Genomic DNA, 19,183 nt, shown 5'->3' with positions numbered 1-19,183 from the left:
CCACACCACAGCTCCCTTGGGAGAGTGACGGGTCACTCTCATGTAACCCCGTTACAAATGCACTGTGATGAAATGTCAATCTCATTTAATTGTACAGTATCGACCGAGGGCGATTGCACCATGCGTATAAGATGTAAAAACGCAAAATTTGATACTTATCACATCACAAACAATTTCGCATCGTAAGAACACTTTAAAATATAGTCGCATGGCTCATCGAGCAACTGTTACAGTCGTGCCCCTCCGGCGATCGAAAAATTTCTATCGAGACGTTACTGATGAGAGAGGTCATATTGGCCCTTTTCGTCCCGGTGTGGAAGTGGCTATTTCACCGAAAAGTAAACGGCAAAGCCATATCCTTTCGTCACGCTCTCCCCATGAGTAGGCGCTCTCACCACCGATCTATACAAGATTCGAACTCTGTGCCTGTCCCATCGACGGAGAGTGTTACGAAACTCCGCAGCAGAACTCACGAAAAGGCCTAAATCCATATTCATCAGCTAGACTAAAGCAAGTTTGGACAAGAATGACAGCGTCATTTTATCAAAACGCTTGTGTTCAAATTCCGTCATCAGAATATTTTTGATTTATCAAAATTTTCCCGTTCTTGGTAGCATCTCCTCGGTAGCATCTCATCAAAGTTATAACGGCTGCGTAAGAGCAACAACTGTTGCATAAAAATCAAACCGCTTGTATCAGACACCGAAACTAGTGCTGAAGAGTAATTTGCGTAAATTGGGCATCACACGTCACAGTAACTATTTCACGGCTGTTTGAGCTATTTTATTTAGGAGAGGTCTGACACGAGTAATATTCAATGCCTTGCAGTGGTTAGCAAAACAATAGAAGCCTATAGTAATGAAGCAATCACAATATATGCTATGCTACAAAGGCATGTAGGCAAATATTTTACTGTAGCGGTAAGAAAACTGCTTTATACTATTAACTGAACAGCCAAAATGCCAAACTCGACCATGATGACATACACGTTGGTTTGCTGGAAGCGAAATATGGGGTTTTGGATCTCAATTTTACGCTCATGTTGGTGACACCAAGATGACAAACCATGTCCTAAACAGGCTTTGGTCTTTGGATACGCAAAGAGCGTCAAAAGGCAATCGTCTTTCTGGTCTGGAGCGTTCTAGGGTGAAAGTAGAATGATCGATATGACTTCAAAAACGTGAAGTTGCCAGTAATTACACACAGTTCCATCACATCATACAATGGTCAATTATGCCACCATTGAGGCTTTGATACAACCAGATTCGAATAGAAACAATAATCGACGAAACTATCGAGGGTGCTCCAAACGTCAAACTTAATGAGTCTAAACTACAGCTGGAGATGTGTTTACTCCCACGACAGGCTTAGAGATGCAACTGTATCACCCACCACATTATATTCGGATTAAAACAGGAGAGTGGAAATATCCTGTCAGGCCAAACGTGAGCTTCTGCAGTAAGAATTGAATATAGACCTAAATTCATTACAATTACCACGACTACTTTGTAATGGGTGAACTCTCACTATAATCGATCGGAATTCTACAGAAGGCTCGTCACATCTCAGCTGTGTTGTTATATCGTAGCAAGGATGAGCATGTTCACCAACAAAAGTGCATGACCCTTCTACTCGCGACTACGAAATTTTGTCTTTACCTGGACTACTATGTGGGACCACGGCACTAAGCCGCCCCTAACTACCTCTTAGAATAAATTTGGAAATTATGAGACTCATTCGTTATAATACTTCTCACAAGATTAAATATGGAGTCCCCTCCCCAACTGAACTCTTCGTCTTGCCAGAAAGCATTTCACACAACATCTTTTAGCTGTTCTATTTCGTTTATATGTGATATACCTGCAATATACGATTTCTGTTTCTGGTCATATCTTGAGACCTCGGCTTATTGAATTTTCTGCCTTCCAAGATTCTGATCAGGCCAAAGCGCTTATGTAAATTCAAGACTTATCGGACCCAGAACATATTATGTGCGTAATACCCATGTTTTTAATCTCTAGTCAACAACGGCCCACGGCATACGATCAAGGAAAAGTACTTAGTTATCCAAGCATCACAAAAAGGCTAAAAGCGTTCAAAACGTTGCTCAAAGGCGATTTCAGCGCTATTATCACTATCCCCGTTACAAGTCGCACAAAATTTATATCCGTATTTGACATCTTAAATACGAGTGCACACTGTCTGGTGTTCTTGACATTCCTGCCTCGCACAGGGTTCTATTAGAGGTTTACACAGGATTAAAGCACAATAAACATAAGCATAAACATTAAACAAGCGCCAAGCGTGTTCTGCTTCTCTGGCTAGAACGTTTGATAACCCACTGCGTCACCCTAGCCGAATATTCGAAGCGATCTACTGTTGAGATTACGTATTTTGGTAGGTCGTAAAGCCCGACGTCAATCAGACCACAGGTTCTACTCCATATGACGAAGTTAGTTGGTAGCCCATGACCTTTAAAACCTGCCAACACCACGGCGCCGCTCAGCAGCTACGACACCACTATCTTCATCCTAGTCCAGGCTTATGTCCATCGCCAATAGCGCGCATAAGGCGTGGTGAAGAACCCCTCATGTGGCGATGAGACTTCCCAACCCTCAGACATACTCTGCGAGTTCTCTTCTCTGTTGATGGGCTGACGGGATTTAATCATTGTACTACTAGGTCGTTTTTCGAGCAGCCGCGACATGGACTGCTTTAACACTTCCTATCTAACGAATGTGCTTATTTGCGACAAAAAGTATGGTTTGTCAGCAAACTGAGACCAAAATTTGGCTAAAGTGAGCCCAGATCAAGCTCGGAATGTACTCAATTCGCCTTAGAGATAACAACAGTATTAATCAAGTCCATGCAGATGCCTGGATCAGTCAAGAAAATGAAACTTTTTACTGGAAATTTTACATGGCTGGGCGATCGCTTCCAGGCCATTGATAACAGCTTCATACCAATCTAAGATTTACTAAAGACTATGACGTGTTGAACGTAGTTTGTTGATTTGAGAAAAAGGAAGAATAGAAATCGATAATTTTACAAACATGCATGGCCTTAATTTCATATTTGATATATTTGTATCTCGGTCATGTCGTTGTTCTGACGAAAGGGTTATCAAATGCCTTGGAGAAGCCTTAAACTTTGCATAGAGACAGTTTATAAGAGTCTGCGTTTGAAACGTACATGGGATAGACTTAGACGCCCCACCAAACGTTGGATCTGAGAGCCTTGCTAGTACTTCGATGCTTCGTTTGCTTTAACCACTTATACAAGATTTTAGAAATAATATATGTATGTGATCTATCAAATTTGATAAAAAATATGTGTACTGTAGAGCACGAGGCTAACGGCCAAAGCGTAACAAAGAACTTTTCAAGGAACTGTGTTTATTTCTGCTCTTTTGATACAAGCAAATTCCACAATCGACTCTAGTCGAAATGTTTTGCACATTATATGTTTTCTAATCAAGAAACTTCAAATTGGCACTGCACATTTGGACTTTTGATCTAAGCTCTAAGGACTACAGTAACAGTAGCGTATTTTGAACGCACACCATCATACTGTACGCACCTCATCATATAAACAATTTCAGTGTAATTTTTTTTAAATGCCACGTCACAAATTGTGATGCACGATATTCACTCAATACTGCCCGAAGCGTACAACCGGGTTGGTATGCAATAGCTCTAGCTGACGCAGATGGAGCCAATAAGTTGATGGGGCCGCGGTGAGCGTGTAATAGCTCGGTGCCTTTTATCGTGCACGTGCAGGTTATGCTGTTGTCCTTTGGAATTAGCGCGAAGCTTATAACTATCATGACAAGGTTACTCAGTAAGAGTGAAAGTAACTGAAATGTTCAAAGTAAAGTTTTGTGAGATCAATGGACTGATAGCATTACGCAATACACGATGAAGACTAGAAGATTTTGTATCGTAAAGCAGGTATATATCGTACCAGTTTTGGCTACATTACCTTTGATGTGCAACACTCGCTTTGTTAAGATAGCGGTGTAGTGTAATTTTCTCGACTTAGCGATTTCAAGACGACAGTTGAACTCATTTTCTGCGTGTTAGATAGCGCATACTATGAGCGTAAAGGCATTCTGGGCAGCAACCCATGTTTTTTAAGCGGATAGCTTTATTGTATTGTCGACCCAATCACCAGAGATGAATATCACTCACCAGGAAGTATTCTCTTTTTATGAGAATGCATTGATGGAAAATTCCGGGTACTTCAAACTTCAGGTACTCTCCAGCCAGATGTGATGTACAACAGGCCCCTAGACTTATACATAATAGCAGCATGTAGCTCATTAAAGCAAGACATAAATCTTACTTCCCGGAGATTTCAAGAGGTCTTTATATCCGGTGTTGAAGTGGAGCCGCGTAATGAGAGCTGGACGAGCCAAGGACTCATCGATTAATGACGTGAAGGTGTTCCATGGTTCGGAGGGCGCGTGGGGCACGCGCATGAGCTAGGCGAAGATAGGGAACTAACTCGAATGACGACTGAATGACGACTGGGATCGGCGATTCACGAATGGCAACGGAGTGAGTGCTCGATGGGATTGGATCCCATCCAACCCCCCTTCGACCATTCATTATGTCGGGGCGTCGCAGGAGAAGCTCGAGGGCGTTACAGGAGAAGGTCGAGGGCGGCTGCTGTAGAGGCACAGGGAACAGGCAGGTAGCTACGGACATGCAGAAAGGGTAGATTGTGTAGCAAATAACTGATTCACTTCGGCATTTGACCTCAACTACTCAATATTTGGCAATGACGCAGATAGAGCGACTGCATGTCATCTAGGCGATGTATAACGTCACTAACACTTGATTCCTAAAAAAACAGACGTTCCCATTCTAAATTCCAGCATAGCGACAGAGGCTATAAATGTACGTACCAATATGCGTTCAGCTGAAACCTCAGGCTATTCGTAAAAAGAAACGATATATCATACTATATCCATGGGCTGTAAATTCTACTGGCAGACGCTTTTACTAAATGAGTGACATGGAAGGTCTTCAAATAGAGCAGCTTACGCTGTGGCCGTGGACAATAATTTTTCTATCGAAGAATAATCGGAGATTGCATCAAATGCGGAAAGGAACTTTTAGCTCAAAATGTCGGTCGAAGTGCTATTTGAGCGTGCCAGAGGTAAAAGGCTTCAGCCCAGATGAAAAAGACGAGAGTAATGTATCGGTTCCCGCAAATCTTATATTTGTGGATTTGCAAACTGTAACGTGAGGGCCTCCTTCTTTCTCGGTAAGGGTAGACGAAAATAATTTCTTTCTCATATAGTCGACCGACGAATATATCGCAATTTCTGTCGAGTTCCAATAGGCCGTTCTACGCTTACTAGAAACAAATGATATTCTGTTGTACTTGTGTACGTCAAGACTAATAAGAGAACTAAAGATCAATGGAGCCACTGCCTTACGTAAACCACTCCCACATAAAATTGTGGTGCTTTTAAGCCAAGGTTATTGTTTTTTTACACCAATTCTTCGTCATTTCAAACCCACGAATAAAGTGATAGAAGAAGGTGCCTCATGCATTTTTGTGACGTACGACGACAGCAGATGGTGCGCTGGGCACTGTATATATGGAATGACTACCATGTTTGCGCTTCTTGCTATAGGATCACGCAGTTTACCAACAATTCATAACTCTGACAGCAAAACATGTAGTCTTTATCAAGCATTTGGATTTTTATGATCTGATTCTAGGAATTGATCATCATGAGCATTGGGATAACTGACTGTCTGTTACTACAGATGCCACACACTTCTCTCCTAGTGTAGGCTGGTTTACCAGAAACACACTTTATCTATGACGTCAAAACACTATTGACACATATTCGAGCCTACAATAGCTGTTATGAAAAAAGTCAGTTCGAAAAAATGAATTGTCAAATATGTTGTTATGTACCTAGAGCAGAGCTTAAAAATAGGAGTGAATGTGGGCTGCAGTACCACAATGAGACAGACAGTAGATTACTTGTATCGCAACTTGATGAGATTGAAGTAGCAATCGTATAATCCGTTTTTGGCTGAAATAGAAACTAGCAACGGTACTTTGCGGTCTCCATAGTTTTATTTCTGTTGAGAATTTTGTAAGATAAATCACATAACTATCAGCTCTGACAGGATAGCGATGAGCAGCTGATAATAGTGTGATCCCACGGAGCGGCTCAACTTACATGAACCCATGAAAAAGCGCCGGTGGCGATGGGTAATGCCAGGTATTTCTGGAAGCCACAATTTTTTTCTTCACGACAGCTACGTCTTAATGAGTTCAAAAATTTAAATTATGTCAACGCTTGAGTCGGATGTCTATTTGGCTGAAATGATCGTTAAATTCTCAGAAGGGTATTATGGTGCGTTATCCTCAGCCAATTTGTACACGCATCCGCACTATCGCCAGCTTGCCGTCGAGATAACTCGATAGAGGGAACTGAGCAGGAGGTCATCCTGGGAAGCCATTTAATGTGGGACCAGTACTTTTTGGGGTAACTTGCTGAAGCTCCCATCGCTTTCGGTGTTAGCGGGAAGACTATACACCAAACTGTTTGAGAGCTCCGCCCCAGCGCGGCAAGCAAATCGAGACAGTAATCGCGGCGTGATCATTTGGGCAAAAGTCAGTGTGTTTCTTATTCTTGTATTCGAGCAAGAAGGACTTATAATTGTATTTGAGCAAAAAGGACTTCATAGGCATGTCCCAGCTTGTTTGGGACAGGCTGGGCACTTTTGTGAGTTGCGCACCACTTCCCGCTGCTGGAATTCGGTTCGGTGTACATGACTAGTGCAGGAAGGCTGACTAAAGTAAGCACCTCTGTTTGGTGATAGGTCGGACCGTGTGTCATCAGGTGAGGGGGCAGGAGGTTGTTTGGTGAGATCACGGAGGGTCAATGCAACCACTCTCATCGGATAACACATAAGCATCCTTGCCGATATATTTTCAGTAAATCGATCGTGACTTCTGCATCTTTCTGAGGGCTCGTGAAGCTAATCCTTTTGGTGATCGGACTCTCGTTGCAATTATGCTTTGAGGAATAGGCACGATAAAGAAGAGAGGTGGAGCAAGACTCCATGCGCAGTCAGTGCTCAAGGATTGGTTACGTTTGCGCAGTGTCTCAAAATGACAAAAGTAGTATTGATCCAAATTCTAGCGGGGAGGTATATACCGCACTTACACTCTACATAATTGATAAAAGTGCAAATGTGTGAAATTCGCATTACACTTCGTTATAGTTGTAATCTCTCGAATTTACCAAAGATTAGTATTAAATAAAAGTGGTGCGTGGTACACGTGTGCTGCGAAGCGTAAGTCAGAAAATGAAGACAATTTTGAGCAGGATATAGTAAGACATCTATGCATAGTACTGTTCCAAGTAGTCTTTGAAAATGGAGATCCTACTGAACATCCTGTTACGGCCAAGACTTTTCGTTCCGCTATCGGCACAAGTATACGATCTCAACGGCTGTACATTTGCTCAACCGTCAAAGCTTCCTCTGTGCAAAGTTTTCAGCGGTCCCGTTCAATAACTCTGTGTTTTGTTTACGTGTAATATTTGGCCAGAAGTTTACGAAGTACAAGGTGCACAGCAACTCTGAGTGCTTCTTACGTACAGGTCAAACGTTTTGTAAGCACAATAATGAGACTTAATATCAAATATATAAAGTAGTGCGAGTTGTGCTATTGTGTTCATAAATATTCGAGTCTTGTGTAATTTTGCATAATGGGGGACTGGTCCGTTTGATATAGTAAATATGAAGTACTTGTATAACTTTGATAGGCTCTCAGTTCCGCTCCGGGTGCAGCGTGAGAAGCCCATCCTCTCTGCGTTTTGAATCACGGTTTCGTAAAGTCAAAGCTTTCTTCGTTGCACTACGGTCGTGAATTTAAATGATTCAGATGCTGGGTGTATTGCAGAATACAAAATAACAGCTGACAAACTCAGAGTTCAAGTATTTTTTCTAACGCATATTCATAATTTTCTAGGTAAGTTTAGCAAAAATATGCGGCCAAAATGTCGATAATCCGATTTTGATAATATGATGTCATCAAAAGGGAAAAACTGGATACCCAAATTACTAAATTTCATTATTCAAGAGACTTGTTTGATACCTTCCTCCTAATGTAGTACTGCCACGATCATCTCTCGACACCGATTAATTACTGGACTCGCAAACTCGGATAAAGATTTCAGCAACTCGTTTACACCCACCGTATGAATAGAGCTGCATAACACGACGTTAGTATCAAACCTTGATGCACCGCGTGGCTTCTGCTATCACTTATCGTGACCCTCGAACCCCCAAGAAATGAAACGCCAGCTTGCGGGGTGCTTTGTCTCAAATATGATGGATTGTGAATCGTCCCACGACGACTATCCGGTCCTTTTCATGGTGTTTTTGAAGTATTTGATTCATCCAAAAGTCTTTCGTTGGCTCATATTTCGACAGCCGAAAGACAAAACAGTGTGCTTGAATATTCTTCGACATGTAAATTTTCTGATAAGGCAATAGCAAGATTAATCAGGTATAAAATGTTAAGAAGTCGATGATGTGAAACTATTACGCTGAAAGAGCTTGCAAACGAGATTAGGCTCCTTTGGTGAAAAATCGCCACAGAACACTACTTGTAATCTCGTACTTACAAGGTTTTACGATCCGAGTTGAAAACCGAGTAAAACTTCCGTAAGAAGGACACCGAATAACTTTGATATCATGGCTGGCTAATCGGTGCCTTGTGCTGCTAAAACTTCGTTCACGCTTAGATATGAGCGCTTCAAACGTACCAAGCTCTCTGGAAGGGGCTCAAAACTGGAAGGCCTAAAGATAATAAGTGGGAGTAATACTGTTGGTTGGCTGGTAGAACCCTATAAACATATTTAAATAAAACTATTTTCAAAACAATTCATATTGAGTGCACACCTGAATAGGTGACATCTGTTTCAGCGCATCTTCGAGGCCCTGTGCGATTTTGAGCTGATCTCGCAGCGTCTTTCGCAGCTCTAGATTGTCGCGCTCGGCCCGCATGCGATCCCTCAACTGACGGCCTGCTATCGAAGTCCACACGGATGGGGTTAGATTTCCCAATTGTACTGCTACACCATTTGCAAAATCTGGCCTTGAAAAGTGTTGCTGTAAATTTCGTAATTTGTTTTCAAGTTCCTTTACTTCTTCGCGCAGAAGTTTAAGCTCGACAATCTCACGGCGAATACGTTTTTTCTTAATAAGCGGACCAGTTGACTGAACAATGCCCAAATGCTGAACTGGATTCAGCATCGGGGCCATCTTACGCTTGCGCGAGCGCAGAGGGGGTTCAGACTTGGCATTTGTTTCCAGCTCCAAGTCCATAGGCTCATCGACAATATAAAGTGGCCCAGTGGAGTCATAAGAGCTTGAGAGGTTATGTTCTAGCTCTTTCCAGTCAATGAGTTTGAGCAAATCATCGACAGAAAGCTGCGACGGGTCGTCTGAGATGAAAGGGAAACTCATGCAGCATTCAATATTTGGTCCCAAGTCTTCAAAGTGAAAAAGAAAATATGTCTGTGAGACCTGATGGAAATAGTTGTCCTGTTCTCATACAGTAGACAGTCGACAAGCTTTCATCCGTAAACGCCGGAACAAGCAAATCAACAGCTGTACAGGTGAGTAGTAATCGTACAGCATATGTCCCACCTCTGACAGTCGATTGCGCCCACCATGACATTACTTAAAGATACTACTGTACTGCATGCACTTTTCTGGGCGGAACATTTATTAATACTGTAGATCTACCCTTGCTTCAAGGTAATCTGCTGTGTCATCCAATCAAGTCCACCAGAACTTTCTACATATCTATTAGCTACAAAATATACCGGTTTTACATGAAAATTTGTTTATTAAAGGCTCAAAAGACTACTGACTTTTTACAGTTTGAAACCAATTTTTGGTGGAAATGGTCAGATGCTGATCTCAAAGTTACCCTCCGCTTGGATCATGCATATGGAATTAACGGTATTCTAACACGTATACAAAGTTGAGTTGAGCTTGGTTTGAGCTCGTCCTCTTTGCTTTTCGTGAATGTCATTGAAAATCAGGGATAACACAAAATACCGACGAGGTAGCTGCTACTAAGGAACAAAGCATCTGGCGAGCTACGACACAAAGTATCTGAGCTGTAATACATTTACACAAATGCGCATCTCATACCTGTCATATCTTCAACTTGTCAAATAGTCTTCTGGTCGATACGGTTATCTTATTCATCATCTCATACAAGGTGGACTGGCAAAACCGCCGCACCCACCCCTGCCATAGAGTTTATTTGAGTAGACAAAAAAGTATAATACGATGGAATGATGGGAGTGGCCGATCGTGTCGTCTGCAGGGATAAGGCTGGCAAATAAGTGTTTCGAAAAAGAGGCCCAACATCAACTTTTTGCATCGCAATTTTGGTGATATGATTATTTTAGCAGCAAGAAAAATCTAGTCAGAGCAATATCATATTACGGTACCAAGTACAGGAAACTTACCGATTTGGTACAATTGTACCATACAATTGTATAAATTACACTACGATTCGATTGTGAGAAGTCTGAATTACACATGGTGTAATTGTCAATATTTATTTATTGGTGTTTATGAAGATTACGGGAAGCCCGATGTTACAAGTAGGCTACCGCAACTTGAAAAGCTAGCTTTATTATGCGATATATTCATATATAGTGCTATTCTAAATATGAATACCAAAAATAGGAATAGAGAGCAAACTAGCAGTGTAAATTATCTCAATTTCGCTCATAGATGGACCGCGCAAAATCATCATCGTTCCGTTCGCAAACGCGGACTTTGAGAACGACCCAGTCGTGAATAGATTGTATCCTTTGTGAGGATGAAGCGTAAAGTACTCGGTCACACGTATCAGTACAAAAATATCCGCCCTACAATCTTTTTCTATCATGGAAATGATGGGATCAGGGAATTAGCGGTAAAATGCCCAAAAGTGGTAATCTCACGCCTTTAGGCATTTTTCAGCATTGATCATGTGGCTGCTAAGGTTTCTCAAGAAGCGTCCAAATCGGGCGTCGGTTTAGAAATAGATGGTTCTCACCGTGGCGTTGCTGCTGTTGCCCGCTTTAACCTTATAGGGCCGGACGAAGAAATTTCTCCCTCTTGTTAAATGGTCGAGGACATTTGGCCTTGCTCCAAACGGATCGATTCCCCTATATGGACAATCACTTGCAATACTCTGTAAATGAGACCCTTCTAAGGTGGGACGGTGCTAAGTGGTATACATTGCAAGTGTTTGAACAGCCCAGCCCATACTTTCGAGTAACTTGACTAGCCGTCAAGGAAGGCGAGACTGAGACTATATCCTGGTGTTACTAAAACTTAACAATGCTTATCGAGGAGCATTAACGGTCGCTTTTCTACAAAAGAAGCCCTAAAGGTTGCAGCTTGCACCGATAAATCCCGCGTCCATCGTACCACTTTCGATGAGGCGGTGAGCGTTGCATTCGACGCGGAGCAGAAAATCATGTCGCGAGACCAGGGTGGAGTGCTGGGAATTTGGACTCATTCAATGACGTACCTAATTTAAATTGGGAAAGTATAGACATCTAAGCAGCTCCGAGTACCCCCAGAGGTTTCATCGGCGGCAGTACAGAACATGTTCAATTTGAAAGCTCGTTGCGCACTCTGCTGAGAGATACGAAGGGTCGGGCGGTCATACACGATCAGATGACGGCTTTTCACGGGAAAAAATAAATATAAAAATTGTTCTCTTAACCCCTAAATCGTGGTCAATGGGAACCATATATAACCAAGCTACACTTCTTAAGATAAATGAGACTCATCGTCTAGGTTTTTGATATCAGTCTCCCAAAAGGCAGCAGAATCTCCCGATAGATTGAGGAGCATCTTACAATACCAAGCGATGTTCGACTGTCAAAAGTAGCAGACATACGCGGAGGCATTGACAATGCCATATACTGGTCTGATATCCGTACATCTTGCGACGGGGGAACTGTTAAGCGTCAGAACACATGTTGAATCTTCAAGTGAAAGTTGAGGGTCTTCGCCAGCGTGGTACTCTGTTCAGTCCTGGAACTAGATTCGAGAAGCGATTATTTTTTAGGCATAGCATGTTTGGATGACCATAATCTATGGGTCGCCTTTGAAGCGGACATTGCTAGATGCCACGCAATTATAATTCGAACACTTGAGAGTTATGAACCTTTCTCTGTCAGAAACGAAATAGGTTTGACCGACCCACTATTGGAGCTGCAATGTCTTACTTGTAAAAAAAGGATAATAATCGAAAACAATGATACTGACCGAAGCCTCAAGCAGAGTCCCAAAACAGAAGCGGCAGTGAGCCGATGGGCCGTGAGAACGTCTCATTCGTATTATGATAGGACGCTTAGTCTTTATATATGATTAACTCATCGTGCGCTGCTGTAGAACTTTCGGCAAAGTTGCGAGGAAAATGATTCGCTCGTGAATAGAGTGACTGGTGTAGTCCAAGAGGATAAAGGACCCCATATTTCTTCCGGTAGAAGCAAGTTAAGCTGGAGTCTTCAGCTCAAAATATAGTTAAGAACTTGCAGGGCAGTGAGATCACCGAAATGGTACGATTTGTTATAATTGATGGGGATGAGCTCGTTATCGATGATGGGCTTATCCTATTTTGAAAAACTCGCACAGCAATGAGTGCAAACATATGGCATCCATAATCAAATTCTCCAAGGAAGCTTTGCACTTTCTGTTGAACGGATGTCATGCCTTGTTGACAAAATATTCCACATGTGTTACCCTTAGTTAGGGATGTATCGAGTTACTGACTTGATTCGGGAACCAAAAACTGCATCATATCGCAATAATACTCATCGAGGACACAGTATGACGTCTTTGGCTCTTTCTTCCGTGTCTAACGCAAAGAATATAAGAAAGGTGTGGTATGCCTTCACTTGGCGCCGACGTTTGGTGCCAAACAGTACGGTAAGTAGCTATCTTTTTCTGCTTACATTAGGTCAGATGTAGTCGTTTTATTGCAGCAAACACCGATTTCGGAAAGAATGTGAAGTAGAACAGCATGGCTGAGAGTGATTTGATAACTGCGTTATTCCACTCTAATGGGTGCTATCAACTGTTCATGAAATACGGTTTTATTTCCTGCATGTTAATGTATTCTTAAAGCGGATACCTGGGAGAAGCTTATTATACACATGATTAACTGGCACACCAGCAAAATTCTTTTGTCTGGTCACCGTGCCTTATAGTGTCGAGATAAAAAACGATATTGACGATATATACGCCCACAGTTTTGAAAAGCACGGAGTGTCAAATGTGAAGAACCGCAATGAGCGTTTGCAAGCAGTGCTAGAGTGAATGCGCTATAAGGAAAAATAGACAAGTGTATCATCATTGCCCTCAAAATTCCCTCGCTTATTCCCTCAAGGTTGCCAGGCCAGCGAAAATATCTTCCAAATATATGATAATTGGAGCTTGGTCAGTGCATCGGTCACAAAGACATCAAAAGAAGCGGATTGGCCACGTCAATTACTTTAAGATGTACACTGCATCCTATGCCGACTTGACGTGAGTCCTCACTAATTATCTGAAAACGGATATCAAAATGGTGCTGCAATGCGACATAAAAGTGGTCAGAAGTGAAGTCTCATGGGTGCCTCGATCTCGTCGCTTCTGAATCGAATGTTATCAAATGAGCATTCAAGCTTTACTGAAAATTACTGGCGAAATATGTTTTAAGGAATCAAGGCACTAGGTTAAACATTTTCACCGCACTTCATCTATAGATGAACTGTCAGACAAAACGATTTAACTGCGTGGTAGATGTTCCAAGTGATATTTTGGTGTGCGATGGCCCTCCATATTCACAGGACAAGCTTAAATGACGAAAGTAAAGACAAGGATTTGAGGTGCAGCAGTCAGGCGCCAAAAAGAGACTGTCACCTTTACTATCGACATGGGAGTCATGGTCGATGTAGTATGAAGAACAGGCAAAGACCCATCCCAAGAAAAGAATAAGAAGGCCATCTCGCGTCAAGTATTTTCGTGCCCTGATCATGGTCCTAGTTATATTAATGACGGAAATGTTCCAAAAACAAGGCACATCAAGCAAGTATTTATATGTTGTGACCTACAACGAAGAAGGCGACGTCTATATTATCGGTAATGTGAAGATAGAATTCTCCAAGTTCAGGCAAAAATTTGCAAATATGTGCGAATGTCTAAGAAACTATGGACGATGACATCAATACTGCGGAATTATTTGATGAGATGACGCGGAAGTAAAGACTTGATAAGCACTTATAGGACGTTCTAAGCTCAAACCTCCGGTATGGACTTGTCAATATATGCTGATATATTTCTAGTCAAGGTGCCAGACATATAGCCATCCGTCATAAGATTGAAAAACTTCATGGTACGAAGTATTTTATCACACGGCAGTGGTCGTTGCCAAAAGAACAATATACTGCAATTGACGATTTTTTCGCAGCTACAGAAGGCTGGTCACGTGCGTGAAAGGGAGTCTCCGCATTGTAGTACAAATTTATGTACGAAGAAAGCCACATGTGATTGGCGCATTTTAATGCTCAGAACAAATTAAATGATGCGACCACACCTGCCCAGACTTTGGTTCAACGCAAGGGTATGATTCTTGGTAGAATGAGTGACAGTACTATTTTTCAGTGCTATCGATCTGAAGATGATTTCTATCAATTACGAATACGCAAAAATGATACACCACTAACTGCAGTCAGTATTCTCCAGTGACATGCTGTGGAAATGGTTTATTATGCCACAAGGCTTGAAAAACGCTCCCACTACTTTCAACAGAATGGTCACGAATCTTCTTCGTCCATTATGAAAGTTTGCACCGAGTAACTTTGACTTCATATTCGATTATTGTAGAGTCTGATGTCAATGTTCACCTTGATCATCCTCGTCAAGTCTTCCAGGTTATGCTAGAGAACAACAATACGCTAATCTGAAAAGTGCAGTTTTTTAAAACCAGAGATTTGCGTTGTCGGCTGCTTTTTGGGCAAAAATGGCGCTCGTGTAGATTTGTAGAAAGTCAAAGCTATTAATAATTGGCCTGTGCCAAAAAGTGTAAAACATGTAAGACAATGGCTGGGCTTGGCAAACATTTTTGCACAAATACAGGCGCAACTGCGTAGCGTTGGTGCCACCCTTTAACGACTCCTTAAAAGAAGAATGTTGAGTGGAAATTGTCAAAAATCACCACGCGGTATTTGCCGAAGTGAATAAGAGTACTGTTCTTGCGATTGCAAACCACGATAAGCCTTCTAATTTGGTCTGTGCTGCAAGTGGTTATGCCATAAATTGTGCGCTCTCGATGATGAGGGTCGAGAGCGAGTGGTTTCGTATCAGTCGCAGCAACCCTGGCCTGCGGAACTAAACTATCCAGATCGTGTCAAAGGGCTTCTAGCAATAACGTATAATATGATTAAGTTGTGTGTAGTGTGTATTAGTGTATTAAGTGTCTGTACTTGCTTGAAGAGGAGCGCTTTGCAGTATACACCGATCATGCCTTACTGCGGACGGCAGTGAAGCCTCCTCGTTTATCACAAACAATGGCTCGATAGTTTATTTCTTTGAGGATAAAAAATTGTTGTACACTACAAGCCAGGCAAATTGAACATTTTAGCCATGCGTTGTCAAGACGTCCGGACTATTCTCCAAATTTCAAATGCAAAAACATACACTAGTCATGTCCACACTGCGAAGATGCTCAGACGATCAGATTGCAAGCTCCGCATACAGTTTGTGAAGATTTGTCGAAGGTACAGATTTGATGAGACATGTCAGGACTTGATAAGGGATTTCAAGGAATCTTCCGACAAAGCACTACAAGGTCTTCCGTCTCGCGTAATATCACGTGCTCACCGATTTAAAGTACACGACGGATTGTTGTACTATGCGGTTGATCACTAAGATGCAGCAAGCGTTTTTGTATCAAATGACGAAGGCTCACGCCATTGTCTTTAATATATGTCCATGACAGCTCTCCGGGTGGGCATCTTGGACGTGAGAAAACGTTTTTCAGTCTTTACCGGGATTACTATTGGCCACGCATGTATAAGTGGGAACGCAAATGTGTAAGAACATATAAGATTTGCCAGAGAGTGAGACCATCAGATTCCACTCAGCCCCACTTTGGTCGTTGACAATGAAGTCTGTGAGTATAGACTTTATATTCGGACATTCGCGTGATACACATGGACGCAACAGCACCTTTATGTTTGTGAACTAATTCAGCAAGATGATTCATCTTGCGCCTGTTTCGGACAAGATCTCTGCCGAAAAGACAGCTAAGATTTTTGTACGACGTTGTTTTCCGTTTCATGGCCTTCCTGTTGAGATCACGCCTGACCGTGACACCCATTTACCATCGAAATTCTAGAGTGCAGTGTTTATACTATTAGGCACTTAATTGACCATGCCAACTGCGACATATCCTGAAACGGACGGTCAAGCAGAACGTGCGAATTGAGTTCTAGAGGACGTACTGCGTAGTTACGCTACGCCGTTTAAAGAGTGGAGAGTTTCCCTCTGTTGCAGAGTTCGCGTTAAACAACTCTACTCATTTCTTGACAGATCATTCGACATTTATGTGAGCAATGGTATCCATCCTACAGTACCTACTTCCACAATGGGTGCGGTCTCACCGTAAGTAGGGGAACTATGGCTATAGAGCCACAGTCAGACATAAATGCTGTCACAGGGTTTTAACTTTTGACTCAATGAGACCTAAAGACGACATGACAAGTCGTGGGAAATAGCACGTCGATGAAATTATTGTAAAGAGACAAGCCGGTGTTTAATTTGTTCGTGACGCAAATGCAAGAGCTCAGGATCTGCAAAACGAACATGCAGATAAGAGCAGAAAGAAGAAGAAGAAGATATATTAGGTCAATGATCTTGTACTACTTAGCACGACAAATCTGCCAGAACATATTAAGAAGCAGGAGGATTCATTAGACCGTTCAATGTGATGAAATGCAATGGTGCTGTGTACGCATTAGCTATGCCAACACGCATGCGCCTACACCCTACAGTTTATGTGGGTTGGCTTAAGTCGCATATTGATCTGCCGTTCCTACTCTACCATTGTTAGATAATCAAACTGATAATGATTGTTCTCCATTTGATACTGTAGTTTTATACGGGACTTCAAATCCGAGCATTGGGCGAAAACATCAGTCATAACGTCGAGTTTCAAGTTCTGCTCTGCAAACAGCTTTCGCAGCAATCTTCAAGCATTAAGCAACGCTATTGCAATGCCTCAGATTGCCCCCGATGAGCGCTCTTTCACCTGATCTTTCACCTCCAGAGTCATTTTATCGTTTTTACGCTCAACCCCACCTCTGTTATTAGACTTGGGGTGTCGTTTGGTGGGTGAGACGATTGTTGATCGCGAGGATCGATCGACTCTTTATCGTGGAAAGAAACAGTTGAACCATCAATGCATTTACAGAGTTTGGTGGCGCGGCTATTCATCTTACTCGGGCACGTGGGAACCTCAGCAGGCCTTGGAGACTTAGATCCCATTTGTGAAATGCAGCTCCTTTAATCGCTTCCAGTGTTGCTAGAGGCCGCACTTAAACGACCAGAGCTTGGTTGTGCTCTGTCGTGACTGCGATTCCTTCCACTACCAACTCGGCGAAGCAGACGCTTCATTTTATTCGTGTTTTCAAGGCGAACGAATGTCAGTCAAGAGTCAAGCTTAGCTGCGATGGGCTGGGTCGGATCATTACAAATATTGATCTGACGCCAATGAAAGAATCGTTCCATGTAGAACGAAGTTTCATTGGTGTCATTTTTACTTTTTTATTGATTACGAAATAGTGGAGGGTCTTCTTCTGACAAGAGTACCCTACGCTTATAATTTGGCACAACATAAGACAACTGTCCCCCCACAAGCAAGGAGTGGCGCGAATTTTTGCATTTAGACAAGCGAGTTTCGGCTTTGTTCCATGATTAAGCCTTGTTCTGTGAGATTGTCCACATTAGTATTTTTATTGAAAATGACCCCCAGCCACATTCTGCGCATAACTCTCATTCTCGCAGAGAAAGAGCATCTTTATGCAGCATAGCTGATCACTTATAAGCAAGTCAATTTGATTGAACCTACGCAGACCAAAGCCACTCGTGAGCGGTGTAACAGGCACCCGGGGCCTCGCCAGATCGTTTATGCAAAATGCGTTGTTTTGGAACGGCCTGTGTTGTACTATGAAGCGCATACTCAATGACTAGGAGATATTAGCTCCATCGTAACAGTGTATCCTTATGAAATCTTCAGTGCGCGATCAATGCGGTCCGTCTGAAAGATTTTGGTAAGCTGTAGATATGTTCACTCTGCTGCTGATTACTCTGAAAACAAACTGTTTTACTGTTGCTGTGAAGTATATCGATACCTTAGCTACCGGCAGTAAGCATAAAAATACTTTGTTAATAAAAGTCTGGCTGTGCCTCAAGGTATCGCTGACTGTAGCAGAAATAGCCTTGATTCTCATACGACTCACAGAAACCAAATGCCAATATTTCAGATACGTCTATAAAAAGCGGGAGACAAATACAAACTAATCAATCTTCAACAATCTGCCAGAATTAGCAGGCTAGAAGAAGGTGCTGCCTCATGTGGCGAGGCTGCATTTATTTAGCAATATGGTTTATCTCATCCAAGACAGCTTTTCAAAGGGTAATATGCCCCGAAAACTAATCTGCTCTTCGAATCTTCACCAGGAGACACCACTAAACGATGTGCGCTATGTGGATCAGTACTGTAATTAATTGAATCGATAGGGTACTGTATAGCGATGCAAAGTGTGATCGTGGCACTCGAAAAAGAGGCAGATGAGTACATAGACCTTTTGTGTAATTGGATTTCACATAACCAGATGGGCATGGTGTGACCACACCCAAACAAGATTACAGTAGGGGGCTGGATAGCCAGTAGTTATACTTGTATTTAGATTTTACTATACATATTTAGGAAAATCTATGCATTTAAAATTAGGCGGCTTTGCCGCAGATAAAAATAAATAAAGTCAGTTTTGAATTTAAACCGAAGAGTTAATTAGCCTTGGGTTAAGGCTATGATTACTCTTGGAGTAAGCGGATTGCGATCTGTTCAG

General features: G+C 42.2%; 5 protein-coding genes across 5 annotated transcripts; 3 read left to right on the top strand and 2 right to left on the bottom strand.

Moving 5' to 3' along the window:
* Positions 1-72: 72 nt before the first annotated feature.
* On the top strand, positions 73-385 carry PHALS_13588 (uncharacterized protein; the record flags this gene model as incomplete). The annotated part of the gene is made up of 2 exons (XM_024729377.1): positions 73-133; positions 234-385. 2 exons carry the CDS (start codon positions 73-75, stop codon positions 383-385), a joined length of 213 nt encoding a protein of 70 aa, XP_024579760.1.
* Positions 386-2,705: 2,320 nt separating this feature from the next.
* Positions 2,706-2,971, top strand: PHALS_13587 (uncharacterized protein; the record flags this gene model as incomplete). The annotated part of the gene is made up of 2 exons (XM_024729376.1): positions 2,706-2,763; positions 2,841-2,971. The coding sequence occupies 2 exons, from the start codon at positions 2,706-2,708 to the stop codon at positions 2,969-2,971; spliced, it is 189 nt and encodes a 62-aa protein (XP_024579759.1).
* A 2,039-nt stretch (positions 2,972-5,010) lies between these two features.
* Positions 5,011-5,368, top strand: PHALS_13586 (uncharacterized protein; the record flags this gene model as incomplete). The annotated part of the gene is made up of 2 exons (XM_024729375.1): positions 5,011-5,249; positions 5,308-5,368. The coding sequence occupies 2 exons, from the start codon at positions 5,011-5,013 to the stop codon at positions 5,366-5,368; spliced, it is 300 nt and encodes a 99-aa protein (XP_024579758.1).
* Positions 5,369-8,460: 3,092 nt separating this feature from the next.
* Positions 8,461-9,512, bottom strand: PHALS_13585 (uncharacterized protein; the record flags this gene model as incomplete). Its single annotated transcript, XM_024729374.1, has 4 exons — positions 8,461-8,522; positions 8,590-8,620; positions 8,810-8,890; positions 8,946-9,512. 4 exons carry the CDS (start codon positions 9,510-9,512, stop codon positions 8,461-8,463), a joined length of 741 nt encoding a protein of 246 aa, XP_024579757.1.
* PHALS_14707 (RxLR-like protein) lies at positions 9,512-9,881 on the bottom strand. The gene has a single exon (XM_024729373.2). The coding sequence runs from the start codon at positions 9,724-9,726 to the stop codon at positions 9,541-9,543; it is 186 nt and encodes a 61-aa protein (XP_024579756.1). The 5' UTR covers positions 9,727-9,881; the 3' UTR covers positions 9,512-9,540.
* Between the last annotated feature and the right edge of the window lie 9,302 nt (positions 9,882-19,183).

This window comes from Plasmopara halstedii (assembly GCF_900000015.1).
Source record: "Plasmopara halstedii genome assembly, contig: Scaffold_671, whole genome shotgun sequence".
Taxonomy (NCBI): domain Eukaryota; phylum Oomycota; class Peronosporomycetes; order Peronosporales; family Peronosporaceae; genus Plasmopara; species Plasmopara halstedii.
The sequence above is the reverse complement of the archived record's forward strand: the minus strand, read 5'-3'. Positions and strand labels throughout refer to the sequence as shown.

Bases quoted from the DNA above. Each gene is read 5' to 3' on its own strand.
- PHALS_14707 (XM_024729373.2), bottom strand. From the start codon at position 9,726: ATGTCATGGTGGGCGCAATCGACTGTCAGAGGTGGGACATATGCTGTA.